This window comes from Microtus oregoni, unplaced genomic scaffold, assembly GCF_018167655.1.
Source record: "Microtus oregoni isolate MIOR12 unplaced genomic scaffold, Mior012 000060F_ref0000265, whole genome shotgun sequence".
NCBI classification, from domain to species: domain Eukaryota; kingdom Metazoa; phylum Chordata; class Mammalia; order Rodentia; family Cricetidae; genus Microtus; species Microtus oregoni.
The window spans coordinates 806,604-826,435 of record NW_024543870.1 but is presented as its reverse complement, the minus strand read 5'-3'; the positions used below and the strand labels follow the sequence as shown (position 1 = coordinate 826,435).

Sequence of the window (19,832 nt, the reverse complement as noted above, 5' to 3'; positions counted from 1 at the left end):
TTTGTTGCTGTTGTTCGAACATGAAGAAAGGCCATAGGGAAAAAAGAACTGGAGACAGGCTTGGCTTGATATAAAGGCAGGGAGAAGAGGAAGAGTAGGGGCTTTACGAGTTGGTCCGCCATGATGTACTGCATAACCACCAAAATGATCTTGATTTGCACACCCCTTGCTTTGCTTGTGAGTTAGTGCAGACGGTCAATAAAATTAAGTTGCCGAATCAATTTTGGGTCATGACATTTCCCTTGTCAATGAAAGTTATTTCCTACCGTCTCGACTTTGATGCTACAAGATCCTTGATGATCCCAGCAGACCCCATGTACTGCACTGGAGTGTGTACACATACAGTGAATCAGCCTGCTCTCTCTAACATAAGACGAGAATTCAACCCTATAGAACACCCATGACTCATCTGGAACCCCACGGGGCATCCAGAATCCCGGAGAGACCAAAGGGCACCTAGTGTTTAGTGCCAATGAGTACTGAAAAGAATCTTAGCATACCGAGGGTAACATTTATCTATGTAACGCACAACAGGTTTGTTGTCAACATGACTTTCTGATTTGCAAATCAGGAAGCATTTCACAGTGCTGTATTCTCATCCTCGTATTCTCGTGTATCACAAGCTTCCGGCTCTAGACTACACGCAGCCTCCTCTTAACTCCCTGCTGCTCCATGCCGACTGGCTGTAAGGCTGGGATTTATTGTCTTGCTCTAACAAGGCTAATGGTAATTTCCCTGGATTTTAGCCTGAGATGGTATATCCTGCTCCATCTGTTTTTTTTTTGTTTGTTTTTTTTTTTTTTTTTTTTTAGGTTTTTAGAGTTCTGACATCCCAAGGATGCTGTACGGACTGTTTCCCCCCTCCTTGCTCCTTCTTTGGTGAAGGTGGGAACTAACACCCAACCAGAGTCCCGGGAGCTCAGGAAAGGAAGCAGTCACAAATCTCCAGGCCATTCAGACCTTTTGTCTGATGAGCCTCAATAAATGAAACAAATACCATACAGTCAACATTAACTTTAACCATCTTTTTTATTACCTAAAAATGACAAGCCAAATCACTTCAGTTCTGACCACGACAGAAACATGAATATCTCACTAAAATAAATACTAACAGGGTTGAGATGAATTGGGCACAAAATTTAGGGAGGCATTTTAAAAATATCCCTCAACAATAAAGATGATATATTTTTTTTATCGCAGTAGTTAAATCAACGCAAAAAACTCACGATGAACAAAATATCCACATTTTAAATAAAGGATCAGCCACAGTGCCTTGCGGAGTATTCTTGGGACCTTAGATGAAAGGGAAAATAAGACATGTCCTGTTTTCATCTAGAAATTTGATATTTCCGTGGCCCACACTAGCTAGCTTTATCCTAGTCAAGTTGGCTAGGGAGAACCTGTCCAGCATGGAATTAATGGCACAGCCCTTCCTGTTTCAATATTAATTCAGGGTACGAAACATAGACAGTTATGGTCAGGTCTAATCGCCACCACTAGAAAACCAACGGCCATAATTGTGACCCTGCTTTGGTTGTCCTTTCAATTAAAAGGTGTTTCCTAGCCCCGAAACTAGTCTTTTTTGGTTTCTGGAATCTGAAGATGTCTTGTTACCAAAAGTCTATTGCACAAACCACAACAAAACCCGCTTGGAAAAGCCCATCTGATTCAAATCATCAAAAGTTCCTCCGCCCGCGGTAGATGCCCCGGGTTCTCTCCTTGCCACTCTTGGCCGGAAGTTGCCTGTGTGTCTTCTTCCGGTTCTCCACTTTAGTCCATCCCCCTTCGCTCACCCTGCTCTCCTCTTCGCCTCCTCTGGAGGCAGCCTCGGGGTGCAGAGGCATCCCGGGGATGGTCCTGGGCTCACGACGGTCATTCGGGTTCCTCTTGAAGTCAGGGGACTGATGAGTGTTCAGTGCTGGCTGGGGCACCCTGTAGTACTTTCCAGAATACCTTTCTCGTGAAGGTGCGGAATGCTGACTTTTGCCCCCGTACCTTCCCCTGGGGGAAGAGTTGAGGGATGCACTCCCGCGGCCGTATTTGTTTCTGCTGCGGTCTGAGTAGCGGCCCCTCTCGGAGGAGCTGTCGGTGTTGAGGCTGGAGAAGCCGCTGTCCCTGGAGTTGAGGTGCAGGGAGGAGAAGTTTTTGGTGAGCCCGTACTGCGTCGGGGAGGAGCTCCTGGAAGGGTTGATGGGTGTGATCTGCTGGTACTTGACGGGCGTCTGGGTGCGCCTCACCGCGGCGGCATAGGAATCTTGGTTGGCAAAGTATGAGAAGAAAGGGGACCCCAGGATGGGGTTGCTCTGGGAACGCTGTAGAGAAGTGTGGGATGCAATCTGCCGCAAGCGCAGAGTGTCTAACCACTGGCAGTCCGCACCTGCAGGGGAAATGGAAATGAGCATCTTCCATGCCACAAAACTGAATGCCTAATTCATAAGCCTGGCCCAGGAAATCAATCTCCGGGCTGCTTGGGGGGCGTGCCAAGCATTGCCATGCATGGAAGTGTCAGGCTAGGTATATAGACCTTTTTCTTTACTGCCACGAACCCTTGGGCAGACCGGTAAATTGTCATTAAGAATACATAATGTGGTTTTCTATTTCTGCTGCCGTGATTCTAACTGTATTAGGAATCTCATCTCCAAGGAATGATACAGTATCGCAGCACCATTTCCTAAACTGCCACTTCTCTACGGGTTTAGCTTCCAAGAGGCCTGAGTTTGGGCTCCTGTCTGCAGCCATGTGTGCCAAGGGAAGCTAGGCCTCTTCTGCCCACGACAGACATACAGTTGGCAGCAAAGGACATATTGCCGTTCCGTGCAAAGCAGAATTGGTGTGGGGTAGTCGCCTGGATTCCAGGAAGGCATTTCTACTAAATAGGAGAGGAGGTCAGGACTGACACCTGGTGCCTTCAGGGCATCACTTGTGTTTCCAGGGCAGCAGACTCAGCAGCGAGGCCGTGGGCAAAGCCAGTACAGCGAGGATGATGACAGGAAAGGAAGAGGCCATCCCTTAAGACTCCATAGTCAAACTTGCTTGTCGTATTGCATTCAGAGCCTATCACCTTTGGACTTTTAGCGATGGAAGGCAATACATTTTATTCATTTAAATCAGTGTTTGAGGGACCTCAGAGGGTTCCTTAAAATGCAGACTGCTGGTTCTAGACCTAGAACATCTGCTTCGGTACATCTAGAGATGGGTGGGAGGGTGAGCATCTCTGACAGGTTCACAGAGGACATTGCAGGACCAAACTGTGAGACCCCCTGAGATAAGCCAGGTGAAGCTGGGTTTTCTGTAAGTAATATATAGTAATGAAGCTGGGTTTTCTGTTACTGGCAGGCAAAATAGGGTGTGACTGATCTAGCAGGAGATCTGGAGTCTTCCCATCCCACTGGAAAAGTGAGTCAAAGGTGTGTGGAGGGAGACAGAAGGGAGAGACACAGGCTGAAAATTGAAGGAAGCCAGATGCAGCTTTTCAGAGGGAATCAGTCTGGAGCAAGTTCAGCCGGAAGTAGAAGGTGCTGACTTTTCCAGTGTACACTCTTCCAGGAAGAATAATTTACTGTTTCTTAAAGATCCTGCTTATAAGATGTAAAGGACATCTATTTGGGGTCTGGGCAGAGTCCTGTTTGGGGAAAGGAACGCCATTGTCACAATGGTAATGGCCTCACAACCCACCCCCAACCCCAGCCTTGTGCCCTGCTATCTGCCACCATCACGCCCTGGTGGTACAGTTCATTGGTTATGGGCGCATGCATGGAGGAAGTACTTCCGTCAGTGTTAGCACAGGGATCTGGAACTGAGAGTGATTAAAACAAATGTTTATTTGGTGACATGGTAGGATTTGAGTCATGTAAAACTTAGAAGTCATTGGAAGCCCTTTTGTGTAATACGAATTTGGAAATGGGAAGAACAGCCTCACAGAAGAGGAAATATAGGAGAACAGGATTCATGGGGGTGTTATTAGGATGAAACAGGATGGTAGTTATAAAACCCTATAGAAGTAAAACGTGCCCTACAAACAGGAGTGTTAGAAGTCGTCCTTTCCTCTTGGTCTCACTCTGAGAACACACTCTGTAGCCTCTGATGACCTTGACCTTGCACTGCTCTGCCTGCTTTACTACAGGGGTAAGCTGCCACGCCAGCTAAATGAAGTACGGAAAGGATCATAGCAGACATACCAGGCAACATACACAGACTTAAACATAAATGGGTTTAGAAGTAGTTGCACGAGAGGAGCATGGAGCCAGACCTACTGTGTAGAATAATCTCAGGAAAATAACAAACCCTGAAAAGCCTGACTGTGTGCTGTGCTTGTAGCTAAAGAGTACTGACAAAATGCCAAGCCTAACCTGGTGGTAAATGTTAGTATTCTGGCGCCCCTTGGAAACCTGGCAGTCATCCCTCTGCTTGGCAAGCAGTTCTGGCTGGACACAGGCGCAAGGGTCCCTTTAAGAGACAAACTCCACCCACTCTCAACTTCTCTTCCCAGGAGGCAAGCTAGTCTAGGTCTTTCTACCACTCTCTTCTCTCTTTCTTCCCTCTCTCCCCCCTCTCTGCCTCTCTGTCTCTCTCGGTCTCTGTGTTTCTTTCTCCCCTACCCTCCCAATACCCTCTTCTCAACAAACTCCACATTCACGCTCTCTCTGCATGGACTATTCTGTCACCAGCTGCTGTCCCCACGTGCAGTGGGTCCTGCCAGGAGTCCCACTTGTGTGCCCCTATCTTTTTTGGTGTTGTTTTTCCAAACAGGGTTTCTCTGTTGCTTTGTTGCCTGCCCTGGAACTAGCTCTTGTAGACCAGGCTGGCCTCAAATTCACAGAGATCCACCTGCCTCTGCCTTCCGAGTGCTGGGATTAAAGGTGTGCGCCACGACAGCCCGGCTTGCGCCCTTATCTTAAAAGTAACACTGTACCCTGATGGTTATTTGCAAAACAGTGTAACCAAACCAACTCTGTTGACAAAGGTGGTCAGACCTGGCATGATGTCAAACAGTTTGCTGATGGCTTTTGAATGTTCTTCAGGATTCTGTCCACCCTGGCTGGTGGCTATTTAAGGATATTTGTCCTGCATGGCAAGTCAGGCCTTACAGTGGTCAATATAAGGGCCAGGCTGTCAGAATTCAGTGACACTTGCCACTGGGGACAGTAGGTTAGAGTCCTGTCTTTGTCTCTATGCCTGACAAAGAGCCCTCTGGTATGCTGTCACAAAAGTACTCTTCTCTTGGAGAGGAAGAAGTGCTGGCTAGTAAGGCTGCATCTCTGCTGTGCTTTGTGGGGCGTCTCATGGGTAAGAGGGAACTGCATACAACTTTGTATCTGAGCACCTTCAACATACTTGTGAGCTTGTCTTGGTCCTGGAGTTATTAGAGTTCCGAGCCTACAAGTAGGGAGTAAGAACCTTTGCTTGAGTTCACCAAATAATGACCAATTTCCTCACCAGTCAGCTGACCTTCAGTGCTTTTCAATATTTTTTAAATTACTATCACCATTATTTATCATGTACATTAAATTTTTTCTCTTTACTTTAAATTTCTCAGCAAAGAGAAATTTTCTCTTAAATTTTAAAAAACATGTATTTATTGTGTATGTGTGTGTGTGGGGGGGGCAGCACATGCCATGAAGTCTGTGTAGAGACTAGAGAACCACATATAAGAAAGAGTCATTCAGGCTTGTGGGCCTTTGTATGCTGAGCTGTCTTGCGGAACCTGTCATCTCCGTTCCTACGTTACTCTTGTTTTGTTCATCCTTCTCTTCCCCTCCTCAGCTCCCTTCCTCCATCATTGCTGTGTTTTGTTACTGGTGTTCGAGACTCATGAAGTACTCGTGGCTAGAGATGTATCTGGGTTGGTAGTGTGTTTGCCTAGCGTACGGAAAGCCCTGACTCCATCCCCGGCACCCATCAAACTGCGCGTGGTGGCCCACGCCTATAATTCAGAGCCTGGAAAATCAGAAGTTCAAGGTCATTCTCAGCTATATGAAAACCATTCCAGGCCAGCCAGGGGCACACAAGACTCTGCCAGAATGAAAAAGCAAAGACAAGAAATACTGGTCACAGCGGTGGCTTTGTAGGAATGTTAGCTAGAAGACTTTTAGGAACTAAACAAGCAGATGTTTTTGCCATTGCAATGTAGCGAAACTACTTTCCATCATTTGAGTTATCCAGATAGTAAATCTGGGCAATGTGCTCACATTTACATTTATGTCTACAAATATGACTCTCTAATCTATTTATAAAAACAATATTAATGGGTGAATATGATTAAAGTGCACTGTACATATGTATGATGTTCTCAAAACTTAAGACACACTTTGAAAAAGCAATATTAGAAAACTGAGAGGGAAGTACTGTTAGACAGCTGAGCCACACGCTGCCTGGCGCTCACCTCCGTGGTCATGGCATAGCTAACCTTCTGGACTCAGTCACACGCTGCCTGGCGCTCACCTCCGTGGTCATGGCATAGCTAACCTTCTGGACTCAGGCACACGCTGCCTGGCGCTCACCTCCGTGGTCATGGCATAGCTAACCTTCTGGACTCAGGCACATGCTGCCTGGCGCTCACCTCCGTGGTCATGGCATAGCTAACCTTCTGGACTGAGCCACACGCGGCCTGGCGCTCACCTCCGTGGTCATGGCATAGCTAACCTTCTGGACTGAGCCACACGCGGCCTGGCGCTCACCTCCGTGGTCATGGCATAGCTAACCTTCTGGACTCAGGCACACGTGGCCTGGCTCTCACCTCTGTGGTGGGCATAGCTAACCTTCTGGACTCAGCCACACGCAGCCTGGCGCTCACCTCTGTGGTGGGCATGGCATAGCTAACCTTCTGGACTCAGGCACACGCTGCCTGGCGCTCACCTCCGTGGTCATGGCATAGCTAACCTTCTGGACTCAGGCACACGCTGCCTGGCGCTCACCTCCGTGGTGGTCATGGCATAGCTAACCTTCTGGACTCAGGTGCACGTGGCCAGGCTCTCACCTCTGTGGTGGGCATGGCTAACCTTCTGGACTCAGGTGCACGCGCTGTGCTCCGACACTAACTTACTTGAGTCAGATCTGCTGCCAGGGTTGCCGTCCGAGTTGGAGAATAACGTCTGGATGGCAAGCTGGACCGCTTTCACTTCATCCTGAGGCTTCGTTCTACTCCACTGAATGCAGTGGACATGCTTGGTGAGTTTCGGAGATCTGACGTCACTCTGTTAAATCAGAGTTGAAATATATTTTCAGAGAGATATTTTATAATGTTAAATATAATTTAACAAATATAATTTAATTTTATTATTAAATATAAAATAAAGAAAATTTTAAATGGTAAAAGACATGAAACTTTAAATCTCTCTTAAACAAAAGTGCAAGGTATTGCTAACTGTTTTGTATTGTACAGAAGATCTTGATTTTTACAACACAATCAGGTTCCCTTTAAGGCTTAAAATGCCTCTACTGACTTCCTACTATGCTCATAGTGAGTTCTTACTGGGTGCCCGGATCTAACCTTGCCCACCCTTCTGGCTTCATCCTTGTTCTCTGTGTCCTAGGGACTTGCACTTGGCGTCCGTATTGCTCTTCTCTGACCACACAACCAACCATTTTCACCTCTCACTCTCTGACAGGGTTTATTTGTGGCTGGGTTATTTTCTACCCCTGTCGACAGGTAGTGCCAAATGTGTACATTTTAATAGTATGGGTTTTTTTAAAGGTTTATTTATTTATGTATGAGTGCTCTATCTGCACGTAGAACTTTATGCCAGAAGAGGGCATCAGATCCCACTACAGATGGCTGTGAGCCACCACGAGGGTGCTGGAAATTGAACACGGGACCTCTGGAAGAGCAGCTTTTAACCATCTCTCCAGCCCCCATGTTTTCTTTTCTTAATGTAACCTTTTCTTTCTTTTCATATAAAATTCATGGACTCCATTAATTTGGTGATAACAATAAACTCCCCAGAGTTGGGATGTGTGCTGGTCTTTTGAACAGTCACTGATCTTCTCTCCTGAACTCTTACTTCCAAATGAGTTCTACTCACTTTTAACATTATTAGATGGGATATACAAAGTGTTCAATCAATATCTAATAAAAGTATAGGAAAGGCATTATCCCCAATTCTATTGTGTTATCTTTCCTTCCTAATACTTCATTAGAGAAATCTCATTCATCTTTGCATATGCATGCCGGTATGTAATTTGCCTCCCAGTAAACCCACATACTAACGTGTAAGCACCCTGAGAGACCAGACAGATCCCGGCTCACTAACAGAGGGTGGAACTCCGCCTCTGTCTTCAGGAGCTTACCTCATACGTGACCGTGCACTCCACAGTCTGATCCTCCACTATCCCTAGAATCCACTTTTCCATTACAAACGGTGGCTGAAACACAGAAGTTAGGATAGCATAGTGTCAGAAGACAGCCGGTGCTGCAGAAGTTAGGATAGCATAGTGTCAGAAGACAGCCCGTGCTGCCGTGTTTCATAGAGGTCAGCTGTGCCACACACAATTTTCAAGCAGGGACAGAATACTAGATTATCATAAAATCATGCTGGCTTACAACATTCTTGTATTTTGGGCTTTACTATTTTTATACATTTGCAACCAATATCTTTGAGTGACTGAATGAATTAGTGCTTGTCCTACTGATGGGTAGGTGGTAAGTCCTGATTTCCCAGTTTTCTGTGTTTTTTTTTTTTTTTTTTGGTGGGGGAGATAGGGTCTGGCTGTATAGTCTTGGCTCAGAGTTAGTTGACGATCCTCCTGCCTCAGCCTCCCAAGTATTGGGATCATAGTTATACCACCATGTAGGTCCTCAATCCTCTCTGGGGTGATAAAACATGACTCCATCCTTTCAGTAGGTTGTTAATTCATGCTGCTGTTTGAAATGGTAGCCTAAAGCTTTGTCAACAGTAAGATAAAGCCATGACAACATGAGAGGTCCCAGAAGTATCTTCCAGAGGGTAGGCCGTAGCTTGCATAGTGTCTTTGACAATCAGTTTTCTATCTGCCAGGCTATTATGCCAGAGGCTTGTACCAATGAAGACAGCGTGGTGTTATTTTACCTTCAGATTAAGACAAAAGACTAATGAGGCCTATATTTTGGATCTTATGCTAATTCTGATGAAAATTATTTTTTTCATTTTTTTCTCTTTCTCTTATCCTTCCAGGTTGGGGCTATAAAACAATGGCTGTATATAAGTTGGGTATAGATTATAAAACAGATTTAACTGGGCTGGTTTTATATAAATTAAGACTGTTATTGCTTCTATTGTTTTTATAAGGTTCTGTAAATTTCGAATGACTTTTCCAGTTCTGTTTTTCCTGTAAGCCCCATTGATGTGTGTTGTTTTGCGCTGGCGCATAATGGCCGAAACAGCCAGTTCTACAAATGCATTTTTTTATATTTATTTATTATGTATATAATATTCTGTCTGTGTGTATTCCTGCAGGCCAGAAGAGGGCACCAGACCTCATTTCAGATGGTTGTGAGCCACCATGTGGTTGCTGGGAATTGAACTCAGGACTTTTGGAAGAGCAGGCAATGCTTTTAACCACTGAGCCATCTCTCCAGCCCCAATTGCATTGTTTTTGCACTGAGCAACTTCTTTCTTATGGCTACATCTTCTTAAGGACATAGAAGCAAGGGGACAACAGTGGCAACTAGAGAGGACAGAACTGGGACCCAGGGGAGAGCATCTATCCTTTCTAGACATCAAAATACATTATATCCCTACAACATAAGGAAACATTAAGCCAAATCATAGCCTTATGTTAAGGTAAGCAATACTATGGAAGTTATGTAGAGGGATCCAACAATGAATTCCATACTAGCCTCCTATGAATCTACTCAAGTTACAAGGACTCGGTCATTTAACCATCTTACGTCTGTGCAGAGAACACACAAGTCAAATGCCATGGCTTTGTAGACTCATTTTGTTTCCTACTTATGTCTGTAGTCTAGTTCTTTGCAAAAAGCTTTATTTTTCCACTGAAATTCAGTGCACAGTTAGGTTAGTCATGGGCCAGCGCTGATGGTTACTTGAGGTCAGGATGACCGTCCTACTGACACTCTACCTACCACGCAAATTTTATGCTTTTTGTTTTCTAGTGTGGCTGGGAAAAAAACTGAATTCTTTCCATTCTGAGGAGTAACTTAAGCATTTCTACTGGATTTTCTTGGGGTTCCAGTGACTCTGGACTAGTAACAAGCCCTCCAACCACTCTAGGAACTTCTGGTGTGAACTCGGAGAAGCTGAAAGGCAGCAACATGTGTCCCCCAAACAACCTTATCTCAGTCCTAGAAACCGACTAGAGCAGCCCGGGGATACGGCTCAGGGGTGGAGCCGGGGATACGGCTCAGGGGTGGAGCCATTGTCCAGCCTGCCTATCACCAGCAGCGAAGGGGAAACAAACGAGGTCTTCATCATCACAAGTTTTTTTTTTTCAAAGTTTAACTCAATCCAGTTTGAAGTAAATATTTTCATTGATAGCATTCTCTTTAATAAATGGTAAAGTATCAAGAAATGTAGGATTAAAAAAAAAACTTAAATGATACTTTTTTTGTTTGCAGTGCTTTTCAGTTCACACAGCATAAGTGGAATTTTAACACAAAAAATTATTCTCTCAATCTGCTAAATAAAATGTGTCTTTCAAGAGCTAGCCCGAAGCTGAGCTGATGTGAGCATCCAGAAACACAAAAGCCCACTGCTGGGGCATTTTAATGTCTTTGTTTGATATCTGCGAATTCAAAAAAGCTTTTAAGCTGTAAATAGAACCTTACCTTTGTCATCTTTAAAATCTCGGCATCAGGGAGGCTTGTGTTGAAAGTCACGTCTTTTATGTAAGTTATTGCGATTTCGTCCCCATCCATCTCCATATACATTTTCCATTTACAGTCCTGGAATTAAGAGTAAAATTATACAATCGAGAGAGTGAAACAATTTTATTTTCATTTTAGTGTTTTATAACACACAAAGTATTCTGAATGAAGTAGTGTGGGAGTGTTTCATTTTTCCTCTTTCAAAAGAAGACATGAAATTAGCCCCTTTTGTACATCTAATAACCCCAGTTAGTGCAGCTTTGAGACGACATTTGTCAGTTGAGGGGTTTTGTTGGAGGAGTCACAAACCCAGAATTCTAAAGGGGCCAGGCAGAATACAAGTTTGAGTAAACCTGTGCAGTTACGTTATGGAGCCTTAAGATGGAACCTCTCACAACAGATCTATATAGTGTACATATTAAATATCACAATGACATTTTAATTTTATCATTCATATAAAAATCTTATTCCTCCTTTTCCTTTTTTTTTTTTTTTTTACTGTGTTGCCCTCTTGATCTGCCTTCCTCCATTTTCCAGAACTGATAATGGTGTGGGCTGAAGACACAGCTCACCGTCCTCTCGGTGAGGACAGGAACACTGCAGATGGGATTACTTATGGTAGCTGACAGCTGAGCAATTATGGGAGGCACAGGGATCCTGGAAGTCTGGGCAGTCGCCCTAAAGACATAGTCACTGCCCAGCCTCCATGATTGTTCCCACGAAGGAATATGAGTCCAGTTTTGCTTGGGCCTTCAATGTTTCATGAAAGCTAGAAATTTGGATTCTTGTGTGCAGCTACTTCATTTTTAATGATGGTATATCAAAATTAGAACATTACTATGATATAGTTCTGTATATCATTGGTCAATTCAAACCACAGGGAGTTACTATCACACACCAGTGGAGTGCCTAAGGCTGATACCATCAAATGTTGGTTAGGGTTTGAAGCTACTGGAACTCCCATGCTCTGCTGCAAACATATAAACAGTATAATCACTTCAGAAAACCTTTTGGCAGTTTATTACAGAAGTAAACACACACACATGACTAAGAAATTTTACTTGTAGAGGTCTTTAACACATGGAAATGGAAAAGGGTTTGTGTACTTTCTTAGAAGCTTTATTTTAATAGCTGGTACAGTGATTAATGTTAATTAAAAAGGGAATAGAATTACTGCATATACCTAGAATGGACAGTACGGAAATTGCTGGTACACTCAGGAACATGCATGCATCTGAGAACACAGTGAGTGAAGGGAGAAAGAACCTGAGGGTGAGGGCACTTTGCCCTCAACAACGTTCCTCTGGGATGGTGAGTATGAGAGAACTTTCTGGAAATGGTAGGGATCTTTTGACAGAGCTTAGGGTAACATAAGGGTATGTGCATACTCGTCAAAACCAGTATACATAAGCTCTATATTTCTTATTGAATCCTAGTGAGTTCTTTTGGAATGTACTATGAAGTCAGTATTGCTCAGACAGCTGGAGAGATAGATGAGTGATAAACGAAGTAAGCAGAATAAAATGTTAATAGTTAGGTCAATACAAAAAAACACTAGTGTATAAAGAATTTAGCAATAAAACATTACATGTGTATGTAATTCAGATTCTACCTCTGGACTATAAATTGACAATCTCTCTTGCATTTTTTTCCCAAGTCAGGGGTTCTCTGTAACTTTGGAGCCTGTTCTGGAACTAGCTCTTGTAGACCAGGCTGGCCTCGAATTCAGAGACCCGCCTGCCTCTGCCTCCTGAGTGCTGGGATTAAAGGTGTGCACCACCACCACTTTGCAGTCTCTAGCATTTTTTGCGGAGCCAAGGGTTGCTGGCTGCTTAGACCATGTTATTTTATTTGGCATTCATAATAAGCCTTAATAAGAATCCATAATAACTCATAAATATCCAAGTCAGGTTTCTTTCCCCTTTTAAATCAGTGAGGAAAATGAGGCCCAGACAGATGAAAGAGTTTTCCTGATGGAAAACTTGACCAGTGGTGGTAGAGATGGATGGGACTCCATCTGGGAAAGGTGGCTGAGGGGACACCAGTGGGGAAGGCAGTAGAGGGGGACCGAGCTCACTGCTGGTTCTGCTCGAGAAAAGGATTCATGTATCCCAGGCTGGCCTCAAACCTAGTGCTGGCAGCACAAGGCCGGCTCAGTAAATAGAAGGACTATGTTATTAGCTTCTTCCATAAATGGAACATGTACAACTAATTTGGTCCTCCCCTGCGCCAACATGTCTCAATACAGCCTTGTTAATAAGACCCAGATGTCTGGAAGTACAGTGGCTATTAAATGTGATTGACAGCCAGAGAGTCTCATTTTTGGTCAAGGTAAGGCGCACAGAAAGACGAGCTAATTTGACTGCGATCACAGAGGTAGCTAATGGCCAGCTGAGTTTGGACTTGAATTAGTGTAGTCTCTTTTGGTGCTGTGAAGAGCCCGTCTCCTGTGTTCATTTTTCCATCACTCTGATAAATATATGATATAATCAACGTATAAAAAGGTTTGTTTTGTCTCACAGAATTGGAGGGTTTTCATTCATAATCATTTGGCCATTTCCTTGGGGCCCATAGTAGGGGCGGTGCCTCATAGTGGGAGCTATGTCCTGACCAGGAAGTACAAGAGAGGTTGAGAGTACGCCCCCCGTGACTTAAGCCCCCACTAGGACAGCTCATTAAAGGTTCCACCACCTCCCAATAGCTCTAAGCCGAGGACCAATCCCTTCAGACATGGCTTCATTCCAGATTTAAGCCACAGCGTTTGCTCTCTGAGTCCTGAACTTTTCCCTGTTAACCAGTTAGTACTGGACAAACATCGGTATGAGGACGTTCCGTCCTACAAAGAGAGAGTTGGGGCAAAACTGCAGACAGCCCAGGTTCTCCTGGTTAATCCATCGTCAGGACCCTATCTCCACGAGGTTCAACATAGCCAGTTTCACTCCATCACTGCAGCAGGTATTGTTGGAAGTGCATATAGTACTACTGGAACCACTGAGCTCCATGCCCAGCTGGCAGTGAACCATCCAAACCAGAAACAACCGGCTTGTCTTGTTGCAGATGCAAAGACAAGGCAGGCCACAATTACCCTGGATCTTAATTTCTTTTTTTTTTAAGGGTTATAAATTTAAGCATTTTCATGTAGCATTTTAAATTGTTTTTATTGAGCTATATATTTTTTCCACTCCCCTTCCTTCCTCTCCCCTCCTCTCCTACCCTCTCTCATGTTCCCTGTGCTCCCAGTTTACTCAGGAGATCTTGTCTTTTTCTACTTTGCATGTAGATTAGATCCATGTATGTATTTCCTAGGGTCCTCTTTGTTGTCTCTGGATTTTAACTTCAAACCTAGATTCCTACCCAGGATGACTGCACATGACAGGAAGGATCATCCTGGTGTGCCTTTCTAGAGAGAATCACCCTGGCCCACAGGGAGATAAGAGCCCAGCTTAGCAGAGGGCTGAGCACAGGAACTGTTTATGCTGGAACTCTGGGACTTGGGGCAGCAAACATCGTCCTTGCAATTGTCCATCAACTAGCAGGTGCACTGCTCTGCTGGTCTGTAGGAGAAATGTGGCATCCTGTTGGGGAGAGGGCAAGTTTTGCATTTGGAATGTGACAAACCGGAGAATTCTTCTCGCCGCTCAGGACACGGACACTTCTCTGATCACCTGTTGAGACACCTGGACAATTCTAGGAGCCCGTGTGTGCCTGATGGAGGATGAGAAAGCATCCCAACTAACTGCTTCAGGATCGCCAATTATGTGGAAGCATTTCATGAATTAAGATTCTAGGCCAATTAAAACGGTGATTCTTGCCCCGTGGAGATAAAATCCTAAACAACACGCAGTTGATGCTAACTGAAGTATCTCTTTGTGAGAGCTCACTGTTACCCACTTTGTGAGCTGCTTACAGGTCCTTGGAGTTCCAAACTAGCTGAAATGATCAAACACAGACAAAGAAGGAGGGCGGAAGGAATGGAAGAAAAGAGAATAGTAGAGATGATGGTAGCTTTTCTAAATAGGAGAAAACCCAATATTAAAATAGCACAAGCATACCAAACTTCAAAGTTCTGGGAATTCAGAGGCAATATGTTGTTGTTAAACATACATTTTCCCCTACCAAATTAATTGGTGCCATCAACACCATAGATTAATCGTCAACAGTAAAAATCCAGTATCATTCTGGATGCTTCAGAGAGAAAGTGGCCCCCAGGCTTTTCCAGATTACCTTTTCCTAAGAAAACAGACATTTAGAATCAACGTGCTTTCCCACCAAGGTACGATCTGCATGTAGTGAGAACACAGGTTTTTATCTGTAGAGGTCACAGAGTTGGACTCGTATCTACTATACCCATGTAGCCAAAAAAGCCAGTAAGGCATCTCCAGTCCTCTAAAATTTCCCTTGCCCCAGCATGCCCGCTTCCCACCAGCCGGAAGCCGCCACGATTTCCATTTATGTTGCACAGATTCAACGTTATGCGGCCACTGCATTCCTTGGGCATCGTGGTTTCAAGATCTATTTAGGCTATGTAACCCTTATGGTCTACGCTGTTCTAGAGAACACAGTTCCCATTTTATGGATGAAGAAATTGAGGCTTGGATACTGGAGAAATACAGCCAGCCTCGTGGAACAGGAATTTGTGTCCTAGATACATCAAGTTGAATCTTAGAGGCACTGGCTTCCAAAACCCCCCACCTGCTCCGCGCTTTGCATAAATGGAGAAAAATAAAAAAATCACCCACTGAGGAAGTGCTTTAAAATATAAACTCGAGGGGTCAGAAGAAACTTCCTGAGAAACCCGAGCAGGGAGAGAGAGATGCAGTCATAGCAACTGACTGACTTTTGCGGAGTGTAAGAAGCAATCCCAGATGAAAACAAAACCCACAAAAATAATCTTGGTCAGGGCTGTCTAAAAAGTAGGGGGGATGCTGCTGATGGGGGCCTCTGAAGGCGTCCTTACATGTGTCACCATTATCCAGCTCAGCTGCCGGAACCTGCTGTGCCGAAGGCAGGAGAGTGGCACGTCCCAGGAAAGCACCTGGGTTATTTATCATTAAGTATAACCCCGCCACACTGTATTTTATTACGCTGTCTTTGGAAGGGAGATAATACAAGTATGGTTAATTTGCTTCTCTTCTCTATCCATACAGTGTCATGACCCATTGCGGCTTTGTCCCAGGAAATTGTTTTTTTTTCAACCCCAAAGAAATCCACAAGAAAGTCCCCCTAAAAATTCCATTAATAACCTCTTTCAGCCGCGTATAGGTTGCAGGGTCTGGAACTAAGAATGTTTTAATCTCCCCAGCAAAACAATGTCTCATAATGATGTACAGGACTATTGCCGCACTGATGAAGAATCATACATAATTCAGCACCTTTCCCTTTGGCACAACTGTGATATCCTCATTAGCCGTGGCTCACAGTGTCTGTCAGATGGTGTCCATGCGAACGCAGGCATTATATTGTCTTTGAGATGTGCAGCTGCTTCCATGACACTGCCAGTATATAAAAACATGACGCCAGTTTGTTTTATTTAGTGCTAAACCTTCCAGTTTGTAAAAACAAGGCTGACACGGAGCCTGACATGAGGCAGTGGAAATAATTAGCTCCCATTTTCTCAGCCCCCGATCTCCTTCTCCCTGCTGTGTTCTCTTTCCACTAAACCACCACATGTCAGTCGAAATGGGAGGCAATTAGTGGGCTCATTTCAGTCCCCACAACTGTGCTGAAAAGAAAGTATTTATGATGGCACAATGAACAGCTGAAAGATTAAATAACATTTGCCTTTTGAAAAGAAAATGACTTCTAGCTAAATGGGCAATTTTTGATTATTCTCAAACAAGCTTAGAGTAGTTGGTTTTTTAAAATACAAGAAAGGAAAATGAGTCATTTTTAGGTGAAAGAATCAAATAAAACTTGACACAGTAATGCAAATAACTGATGTTTTATTGCAAAATATGTAAATGTGTTATACCCTTAACAATGGCTTGTGTCTAAGGTCAGGGCAGACCGGTGCCAAGTAGACACCAGTGGAGATAAGGTTGTTCTGTCGCCTTTCGGGGGTTTGTTCTTGGAGGTATGGATGAAAGGGGACCTCAAGGAAGATAAAGGGGAGCAAATCAAGTGAGACACACTTTCACAGGATGCATTATACTTGAGTACCTAAGGTGGTTCGGGTGCTAGTTAGCAGGCTCAGAAAGGGCTTTAAAAATTGTATTTAAAAGCGGAAGGTAGTTGTCTTTAAAAAAAAAACAACAAATAGTTTTGCTATTTATTAAGAATATTCTGTGTTGGACTGGGTTTCTTAATGAATATAGACAGAACCTGACTTACCTAACTACTCATCCAATTCTTTCAATACTGAGAGATTTGTTGCCTTTATAATTTTGACTCAGGACCCTCAGAATGTAAAAACAGCTACCGTTAAGGTGTTCTTCTATCCCTGACTCTAGGGATGGTGGCAAGCGGTAGATTTCTGAAAAAGCCCCGACCTGGGGAATAGGCACTGTTTGCCATTTGAGCCATTTCTGATCCAAATTCCAACGTCCAGGCTTAGTAGAGTGTCTTGTATCCTTGTATTCTAGTGCTTTTAATTTGATTGTGACTAATCTGTTCATTTCTTTGGAGTTCATTATTCTCAAGACCTGGAAGTCGCCTTCTCAATACAAAACTAACCAGCGGCGCTCAGGGGCTTCTCAAAGCAAAGGCCGCAACTGCGCCTGCCGTGTGGGAATCACCAACTCTGCTGACCCCAGAGGGTTTTAAAAGACAGGCACAAATTTAGATATTTGTTTCCCTGTCTCTATTTTTACTTCTCGCAAATCCAAATCTCGGCATTTGATTCAGACAACATGGTCAGTGTGAGGCAATGCGAGCCCCTGTTGATTCAGGAGAGCATAGAGCACGGCTTCATTAAAAGACTAACGCTGTCCCCAGGCTAACAAGATCCTGGTAAACAGCAAGAACACGGTCTGTGATTGATTTGAGCCGGCATTTGCTCACATGCGCTACACCGCCGTTTGCTATTTTTAAAGTTGCTCCTAATCCAGAGGAAGACTAAGAATGATCCATCCGATGGTGTGCTAGAGGCAGCTCTCCTAAGCTGACTCTCACATATGGCTTCCCAGCAACGTTCAGTGATGTCAGATGGAGAACTTGCAATCAGTCATGGCAGAAATATTTACATCCCAAAGTCTGGAAATGTGACATAGCGTGGCTGCTTCCTCTGGTTGACAGACAGTCCCCGGCATGTACGAGTGGCTGTCAGCCGTCAGCCAGCACGTGCTGGGCACCGCACCCAGTCCGGCTCTAGCGCTAGAGGTGGCTCTCCCACGCATCGGACAAGGCACGGCCGCTTATTAGAATCAGCAGTGACTTAGGAAGCTGCAAACGGCGTTTGCTTCGGTGCTGTCAATTAAAACCGCTTTTCTTTCTCTTTTTAAAAGACAACTTTATGGAGGTTTGATTGACATGGTAAAGCTGGATATACTTAATGTGAAGAGCTGGACCAAACCATCACTGCAGCCTGCGGCTTCCTGGCCATCACTTCCCTAGTTTCCTCCCCCTTCCTTCCTTCTTGTTAATTTTGTGATACAAACACTTAAGATTCCCCATCCTACCTCCGATGGTGTGGTGCATGCCTTTAATCCCAGCACTCTGAGGCAGAGGCAGGCAGATCTCTGTGAGTTCGAGGCTAGCCTGGTCTACAGAGCGAGTTCCAGGAAAACCAGGGCTACACAGAGAAACCTTGTCTCAAAAAATAAAAAAAAAAAAAAGAAAGCAAGAAAGAAAGAAAAGAAGAGAAGATTTCCCCTTTCTTGTGAATGTTAATTGTGACACTGTGCCATGCTGTGGCCCTCTAGGACTTACTCCCTTTGCAGATCAAGCCTCACATGGTTTGGCTAATCCCTCCTTGTTTTTTCCTCTCTAAATCCTGCATGTCTTCTAGAACTCTGGCACCGCAAGTTTCAGCACTCAGGTACATGAGCATAGACATGGCTGGGAGTACAGCCCTCCTCCAAAGCTGAAGAGGGGATGCACTTCCTTATACGGACTTCATGATAAATCCAGTACCCATCAGAGTGAGAAGCTTCCCTCTCAGCTGTTCTGAAATGGACAGAAGGCACTGGCTGTATGCTTGCTTACAGAAACCTTTTCTGGGGGCCCTGTTATTTCAGCCATTTTTATCTATCCATTTACAAAAATTGCATGCTAATAATAAAAAAAAAACCCTATTTGACAGTTTCTGATATTTATGGTATTCTGAGAAAGGGCCAGGTTCTCACAGGACAAGAGTTGGGGAGGAAGAGGAAGAAAGTCAGGGAGAGCCTTCCAGGGACAGCCAGCCTTCTGAGGGACATTGCCAATCTGCTTCAAAATCCTCCTCATTTTCTCCTTCTGGGCCTCTCAGGAGAGCTCTTCTGCCTCCTTAGAAGATCCCTTAAAAGTGAATCCCGAGTGACGGCCATTTGGAAAGGGTTCCCTGACCTGGACCCAGCTCCCTTTTGGGAGATGCTGAGAGACGGGCAGTGATATTTCTGCTATGGCAGGCGATGTGCCCAGGCCTGCGGGGACACAGCCTCTGTCTGGGGACAGGGACAGATAAGGACTCCAGGATGAAGTCTGACAGTTTGGCACTCACAAGTGACGGATGGCATCCCCGTAGTTCCTGCCTCTCTCTGCTCTTGCATTTGTATGGCACAATGTGTCGGAAGCGCTTGGTGAGAAAAGTACCGGGTGATTTGGTAGTTTATCCCGTGGCAAATTGAGCATCAATATTCCTCACTGGTGAGCTGATAAGAGACATAATACTAAACTCTATGCAGCTGAATATTTCAATAAAAAAGGGTGGCTGCTGCCCTGGGGAGCGCACGAAGCTGCCTGAGTTGCTCGACGCGGCTTTCTTTTGTGCCAAGCCAAAGGCATTACAGCACAACACACAAAGCATTCTCCACACAAAACGGAAATTGTCAGAGTATAGTATTAACTCATCAAAATCCAATCGACCAGCAATGCACAGACCCTGAGGGGATGC

General features: G+C 44.6%; 1 protein-coding gene across 1 annotated transcript in view; it reads right to left on the bottom strand.

The window, feature by feature from the left end:
- Positions 1 to 1,030: 1,030 nt before the first annotated feature.
- Positions 1,031 to 19,832, bottom strand: part of LOC121439270 (mitogen-activated protein kinase kinase kinase 20) — a 155,369-nt gene continuing 136,567 nt past the window's right edge. Inside the window, exons 17-20 of the mRNA XM_041639723.1 lie at positions 10,763 to 10,879; positions 8,287 to 8,361; positions 7,043 to 7,193; positions 1,031 to 2,377 (exon numbers count right to left, since the gene is read on the bottom strand). Coding sequence (XP_041495657.1) covers positions 1,677 to 2,377; positions 7,043 to 7,193; positions 8,287 to 8,361; positions 10,763 to 10,879 — 1,044 coding nt within the window. The 3' untranslated portion in view covers positions 1,031 to 1,676. The remainder of the gene's footprint in view (positions 2,378 to 7,042; positions 7,194 to 8,286; positions 8,362 to 10,762; positions 10,880 to 19,832) is intronic.